This window comes from Microtus ochrogaster, chromosome 10 (assembly GCF_000317375.1).
Source record: "Microtus ochrogaster isolate Prairie Vole_2 chromosome 10, MicOch1.0, whole genome shotgun sequence".
In the NCBI taxonomy this organism is placed as follows: domain Eukaryota; kingdom Metazoa; phylum Chordata; class Mammalia; order Rodentia; family Cricetidae; genus Microtus; species Microtus ochrogaster.
The window spans coordinates 52,265,999-52,273,491 of NC_022016.1; the positions used below are offsets into that span (position 1 = coordinate 52,265,999).

The following is a 7,493-nucleotide window of genomic DNA, read 5'->3' on the forward strand; positions in this document are numbered from 1 at the left end:
CTGAGTGGTTCTTAGGATCAGCCAGACACCCAGTTATACCTGAATCTCATTCAGACCACTTCTTACCTGAGCCGTGGTGAGGATGTTGGTCCAAGAGGCGACAGAGCCGCAGGTAGGGAGGTCACTGAGAGCCTGTTTCCTTAGAGCCTGTTTCCTTGAGAGCATATTTCCTTAAAGATTCCTGAGCTCAGGAAGCAGGGTAGAAAATGAAGGAGGAAGCCGAAGGCAGGCCCAGACCAAGTGTGTGACTCACTTTATTCTGCCAGCCAATCCGTTTGTTCAGTGGTGTCAGTGGGATGAAGAATTAGGGGAAGCCTGCCTGCCAGCTCCAGTGAACGGGCAGGGCACCTGAGGCCAGGAAGCTAACTCTGTGGGTGGAGCCCCAACCCAAGGTCACCAGAAACACTCCTACCTAAGCAGGTCAATTCAGCCCCCACTGGGCCCACCTAAAGTTGAGCCCCTCTGAGGGAAGAACCAGGCCTGGGGTAGCAGAAGATTAAAGAATCCTACTCCTCGTCGTCTGAAGGGAAGAAGGGCCCAACCTATGGAAGATTCCAGTATTGTCCTCAGGAGCCCAAACTTCAACAAGATGGACCCAATTCCAGTGAGCCCCATGACAGAAAGCCCCAGAGCTGATTACAAAAGACACTAGTCTGAGGGGACACGCAGAGGATCACAGACACCACAGGTACTCCGAGAGAGGAACACTGGATGCCTAGCCTGCTAGGAGACTGCCTGTAGTTCTCTGGGTTGTTTTTTACTTTTACTCTTTGGGGGCCTGGCCCCCAGCTCCCAGTGAACACATGGAGACTCATTCTTACTTATGAATGCCCAGTCTTAGCTTGGCTTGTTTCTAGCCAACTTTTCTAACTTAAATCATGCCCCTACCTTTTGCCTCTGGGATTTTGCCTATCTTTATTCTAAATCTCTTTCTTTCCTTCTTACTCTGAGGCTGGCTACGTTGCTGGGTGGCTGGCCCCTGGCCTCCTCCTTCTCTTGATTCTCTCTGCCTGGCAGCCCTACATGCCCCTCTCCTGCCTAGCTATTGGCCATTCAGCCACCGGGTGTTTTAGGCAGGTAAAGTAACACAGCTTCAGAGTTAAACAAATGCACCATAAAAGAATGTAACACATCTTTGCATCATTAAACAAATGTTCTCCAGCATAAGTGAATGTAACACATTTTAATAGTCCATAACACGCGCCTGCCTTCTGAAGCTACCACAGCTGAGAGGAAGGTAGACATGCCTTTCTCCGAGGAGCCCTTGTCTGGTGGAAGCCAAAGGCTGCAGCTCTCACAAGAGTCTAGGACTTGCCTGGAGTCCCAACTTCTGCACTGAAATTCACCCCTCTCTGCCCAACTCCTCCAGCTGACTATACAGTCAAAGGAATGACTAGTGGCCTGGGATGTTTGCCTGTTGCCTTTCAAGGAGCAATCACTACTTCACAGGAGGACGCCGAGGCTTCACGTTGACATCATTGCTTACTCAAATGCCAAGATCCTCACCCTGGTTCACTGGCTCCTTCCACTTTACCTGTGCCCAGGGAGGCCTTGGCAGTTGGCTGTGTCACTAAAGGTTCTATGACTCACAGCAAGCCAAGGAAGAGGTAGCTCTTTCAGTTACGCTACCTCCATGAGCCTTTAATGCCTAGAGCTCCCCTTTCCCTGTCTGGTGAACAAGGGGCTACAGAGGTCCTGCCCTAGAGGCCACATTGACTGTGAGACCTCAATTCAGTGCTCAAGGCACCCTCTAACTGGGTCACCACAGAGAAAGCTATTCTGGGCAGGGTTATGCCCAGGGTGAGGGCCACTGCTGCTCTTTCAGGTCAGTCTGTGGCCAAACTATGGCAGAAAGGAAATAGACCGCTCCTTCTAGAAAATACCATGTTCCTATTGGAACCCAAAAAGCTGAAGGTGACTTCAAGAACACCTGATCCTGCCTCCCTGGTGCCCATGCTCCAGGCAGGGTATTTATTCCTGGGTGTGACCTTACCACCAGCCATCCAGGGTTGCTGCTTCTCACCCCTCCGGTTCCCAAGTCCTTTCCAGCTGTGCCATTGTAAACTGCTCTAGAATATTCCTCCTCTCAATGACAAAAGGGAACTGTAGGTGCCCAACCCAAAAGAAAGACTCTCCTTACAGGTTGTGAGCCACCATGTGGTTGCTGGGAATTAAACTCAGGACCTCTGGAAGAGCAGCCAGTGCTCTTAACCACCGAGCAATCTCTCCAGCCCAGGAAGAAGGCCTGCTCTCCATCCATTGCTGTCTTCTCATATTCCCTAGGGATGACCTCAGATCCATTTGTGGGACAACCACATCAGGGGACACTGCTTCCTGGACCTTTCACTTAGTGGCTGTGATGTGTGATGTTGCCACAAGCTTGCTGTAACTGAGATGACAATCCCTCCTGGATGGAACGGCAACAGGGCAGCCGTTCCCTTGGTGTCACTGGAGCCCGCCTCCCTCCAGAAGTAGGGGAACAAATACTACATTTATTTTATCCTCAAGTTGTACCAACTGTGACTGAGATGACAATCCCTTCTGGATGGAACGGCAACAGGGCAGCCGTTCCCTTGGTGTCACTGGAGCCCGCCTCCCTCCAGAAGTAGGGGAAAAAATACTACATTTATTTTATCCTCAAGTTGTACCAACTGTGACTGAGCATCATTTTCTCCAGGATGCATTCCCTGGTCACCAAACACAAGAGCAAGCGTCCGGAGTAGTGGACATTTGTCTTCCTCGGTCTGCACTTGCTCACTGTTCCTCAGTCGTGAGGGACACAGCGAGCCCCGCATGATGGAGGGAGTGCCACTCTGTTGCTCCCTGCCTGGGCCAACTTCACCTCAGGACAGGCAGCACTAGGACAGGCAGCACTCCAGCAGTGACTTCCTCCCTCTGCCTTGTTTGGTGTTAGGCGGTGCTGTTACCTCATGTGGTGTGGACATGCCCAGCTGTACCTACAAGGGAAGTAAAGCCAAGCCCCCGAAGAACAAGCAGAAGGTGTGTGCATGCACCTTCTGTAGCCATGCCAGCTGGACACATCTCCAGGGAGCACAAGATGTCTGGTCACTGCTTCCCACACTGTCTCAGGTCCTGTGGTGCCACCTTTCTACTCCTATTGAGCCCCTCCCACAGGCTGATGCGGTCTCCTGTAGCAAGCAGGACACCGAGCTATACTATAAGCCAGATGCTTCCACAGTCTCACTCCATCCTGCAACTGTGCGGTGTCTTACTCTACAGATAGGACACTGACACACCCCTCCTGGACAGTCTGATGGCTGTTGACGTGCAGTGGTCAACTCAGAGGTTCCTACAGTAAAACCAATCTATCAAAATTTCTGGAGGTGCTGCTGGGGACAAAACCCAGAAACTCTCACCCCACTACCGAACTACAGCCCAGTCAGACTCCTGCCATACTTGATATTCCGGTACTTATTTTTGTTGTTCTGATGGATGAACTCAGAACCTCACAAATGCCAGGCAATCACTCTACCATGGAGTAGATCCCCAGCTGTGTAGTACCATTCTGTAGGTGAAGAAGCTAAGGTTCAACAATTAGTGTAGGAGCTATGTGTGTCCAACCAAGGCACTTTCAGGAATGGGCCATGCAAGATAATGGACCTGCCTGCCCTTGGAGTTCCACCTGAGGATAAGAACAGCAAAGGCTTGGGTATAAAAATTTATTATACGTTAAAAGAATATTACCACTAACGAATGCAGACAAGTGAGGACAAGTAGGACTGGCTGGAGGATGGCTAACTCTTTGGAAAGTGAACAGGTTTAAGTGGCTGGGAGCCTCACATGACTCTGGCTGATTGGTGGTCAGCCAAACAGGACTTGTGCCAAACACCACAAGGCATCGGGGCATCAAGAATCCACAATGCCTTTCCTATTGGATCTGGGTCTTCAAGGCTGGCACACCCAGAAACAAGCAAAGGGGCTTCCCATAGTGGCCCAGGCTGTTCTGGAGTCGCAGCAACACCACTGTATGTAAGACGTTTAATTGGAGGATTTCCACAAACTATACCTGCCTGACCTTCGAGCCACACAACTCAGTGAGATACAAAACATTAAGTTACAGGCCGTGGGAAAAGAAGGCAGCAGAGTCAGTGACAACTTCCGATCCTGGTGGTTCCGTGGGTAAGGACGGGGAAGGTTAGACCAAGCCCCTCATCTCAATGTACAAATTACTCTGATTGATATTAAATTGTATTGAAAACAAAATAGACTAAAAAGCAAACACTACTCTATGTTGGGGTGGAAGTGGAGAATGAGTCCTTGAAGCAGATGGAGGCAGCCAGGGAAGGCTGTGGCTATGGCCCTGCTGGTCACTCTCGCTGTTCCATCTTTACTTTTGGTGGCCGAAGGAAGGTCCGATTCTTTTTCTCCTTCTTTCCCTTTGTATTTGCCTGGAAATTTCGCCAACTGTCCACTCGACCATCCCGGCTTTCCTGAAAGAAAACAGAAAGGAAATCAATCCAAGGTGAGGTCACTAATGAGCAAAGAAGGGGCTGAGCCTGTCCTGCCGCCAACTGCTCTCCTGTGGCCCAGACCTAATCAGCCCACTGCAACAATCCAAGAGGAGAGCAGATCAGAGCTTCTCCTATCTCTAGAGACCCGGGAAAACTTCACAACACCCTCTCCAAAGAGGACACAATGGGTGATGTCATGATATTATCATAACTATTTATTTGGGGCCTCGTGGCGGGCATTCCAAACAAATTCCTTCTGTTTCCACTGCTGAGCTACACACTCCCAGAGCTGGCTTATTACTTTGTTTGTTTGGTTTTTAAAGACAGGGTTTCTCTGTGTAACAGTCCTAGCTGTCCTGGAACTCACTCTGTAGAACAGGCTGGCCTCAAACTATGAGATCTCCTGCCTTTGGCTCCCGAGTGCTGAGCCACCCACCATCACTTGGTGCATGCATGCACGTGTGTGTGTGTGTGTGTGTGTGTGTGTGTGTGTTTTAGATAGCATTTCAGGTGGCTAGCCTGGAGCTCGCTCACCATGTAGACCAAGCTGGCCTTAAACTTCAGAGATTTGCCCGCCTCCACTAGAGTGCTAGGACTAAAGACAAAAGACATGCCCCATCATGCCTGGCCCCTAGCTTGTTTCTTCTGACCCTTACAAACAGCTGACTACAGCATGCATTAAAGAGGACTGCACAATGGTGAGAAGTTAACTAGCTTTCTCAACCATGCAGCTAGCTCAAAGTATAGCCACTCTTTCTTCACCATGTTGCTGTTGCCCCCCCCATAACTTCAACAAGTTGTCTCTAAGCCAGGTAATCATTGGCCACAAAGATCTCTATTATCAAATGGGCTACTCATTTTCCCTTTTCATAAAGCTGGACAGAAACGAAGTCAAATATTATGGTTAAGCAAGCTCTACCCTGAATCCTAAATCCTATAAAAGATAGACCAAATGCAACCCAGAACTGTGTGGGGCACTAGAAGAGCAATGAACACAGTTCAAAAGCTACAAGGTAGGCTGGTGTAGTGCACATACCTGAGATCCCAGCACTTAGGTGGCAGAGGTAAGAAGCTGGACTAGGGCTACATAGTGAGTTCCAAGATAGCTGGGGCTACAAAGTAAGACTGTCTCAAAAACCCAAAACAAAATGCCAGAAGTCTCTCTGCAAAATGAATAATTGGGTCACAAGAACCTGTTTCCAGTAGTTTCTGGGAGTGTACACCTTAATCCCAGTATCTGGGAAGCTGAAGCAGGATGATCAGGAATGCAAGGTCATTATCAGCTATGTAGTGAGTAGACCGAACTATTTGAAAACTTGTCTCAGCCGGGCGGTGGTGGCACACGCCTTTAATCCCAGCACTAGGGAGGCAGAGGCAGGCAGATCTCTGTGAGTTCGAGACCAGCCTGTTCTACAGAGAGAGTTCCAGGACAGGCTCCAAAACCACAGAGAAACCCTGTCTCGAAAAAAAAAAAAAAAAACTTGTCTCAACCTCAACTCCCTGTCCCCAAAAGAAGCTATTTCCATAAAGCTTTGTTCTCTAAGTAGGGTACTACTTCATATTACTTCTGAATTCATTCTTCTTGAGCTCATTTGGTAGCTGTGTCTATTGGTGCCCTTGTCAGGGAAAGTTATGAAGGCCAGGTAGCCCCAGACCCTGCTTCCCCAGTACCTACTCTTACATCCCGGTTCCCTGTCTGCCTCAGGCAGTCCTGGAGCACCTAGGAACCAAGCTTCCTTATTCTGGAATGACCCATCTCAGCTACTCACCTCAAAGTTTTTCTGCCATTCCCTTTCTCGCTTGGCTTTTTCTTGCGCTTCAATCTCCTCTTCTCTTTGCCGTTTCCTAGGAGAGACAGCAGAGCAGTCTTTACCCAATGCTCACAACACGTTACCACATGAGCTAAGGCACAGCTACACAGGAGCACACAGAGCCTGAGTCAGCAAATGCCAATCCTTCATCCTAAAAATGCCTCATCATGCAGATGACAAAACTCAACCTAAAATAACATTTCCTACAAACTCAACTGGCAAAATATAATTACTCTAGCCAACAACACAAAATACAGAAGTCAAATCGACCTTAATATGTCCTTTTGTCTTTCCTGAGTCAAGGTGTCATGTAATTCAAACTAGCCTTAGACTTGCTACTCAGCCAAAAATAGTCTTCAACTGCTTTTTCTTCTGCCTCCACCTCCCAAGTGCTGGGATTAGGAGTGTGTGCCACCACAACTGACAACCTCAACCCTTCTGACTAGAGGAAATCATACTTGAGAACAGTAGCGTGTTAAAGCTATTCCGTTACAATCCTACCTAGGCATCACAGCTGCAGCTACAAGGCCCAGAAAAGATGCTGGTCTCAAAAATTCTACTGCATTCCAGAAAGGAAGAAAACACACTACACTCCTCAATAGAAAGGAACTCCCTACGGGACAGGTGTAGCTAGTATTTCCCAAAAGTCTGTCGTGTCTTACCGTTGACTGGCTCAGCCAGCCTGTCTCGCGTGTGCTAGGGAGGAGCTCCACCACTGGGCTGTCTGCCTGCCTCTCCAGTTTCTTGTAAATGAGGCACTACCAATTCATTAGGAAAATCCCCAGAGGCCTGCATTAGCTAATCTGTGCATTTAAATGAGGCTAAGATGAATACAGGGATGTGTACCTTTCATGCATTTCTTTGGCTTCTCTCTCTTTCCTCTTAATTTCCAGCTCAGCAAACAGTTTCATGGTCTGTTTGTAGACTGCCTGTTTGAACTGCAAGAAAATTAAGGACAAAAGAAAATAAAAATAAACATTTCATATCAAGGCTGAAATTAAGTGATCATGACAGCCCTAAAGATCACAACTGGGCAGTGCAATGTCTGCAGGGAGACGCCATTACACTGTCTCTTCAGGGAGAAATGCCACTGCCTAGGAGACCTTTCTTTCTTACTAAGCAGACTAGAAACCTGGTTCTGGGAGAATGCACATAAGTACTCAGGCCACTGAGATTCTGCAGGCGCTCTTCTGCAAAAATTCCCCAGGAT

General features: G+C 48.5%; 1 protein-coding gene across 1 annotated transcript in view; it reads right to left on the reverse strand.

The window, feature by feature from the left end:
• Positions 1–3,666: 3,666 nt before the first annotated feature.
• Dnajc8 (DnaJ heat shock protein family (Hsp40) member C8) overlaps positions 3,667–7,493 on the reverse strand; it is a 19,312-nt gene continuing 15,485 nt past the window's right edge. The window contains exons 7-9 of the mRNA XM_005353123.2: positions 7,130–7,221; positions 6,242–6,317; positions 3,667–4,451 (exon numbers count right to left, since the gene is read on the reverse strand). Coding sequence (XP_005353180.1) covers positions 4,329–4,451; positions 6,242–6,317; positions 7,130–7,221 — 291 coding nt within the window. The 3' untranslated portion in view covers positions 3,667–4,328. The remainder of the gene's footprint in view (positions 4,452–6,241; positions 6,318–7,129; positions 7,222–7,493) is intronic.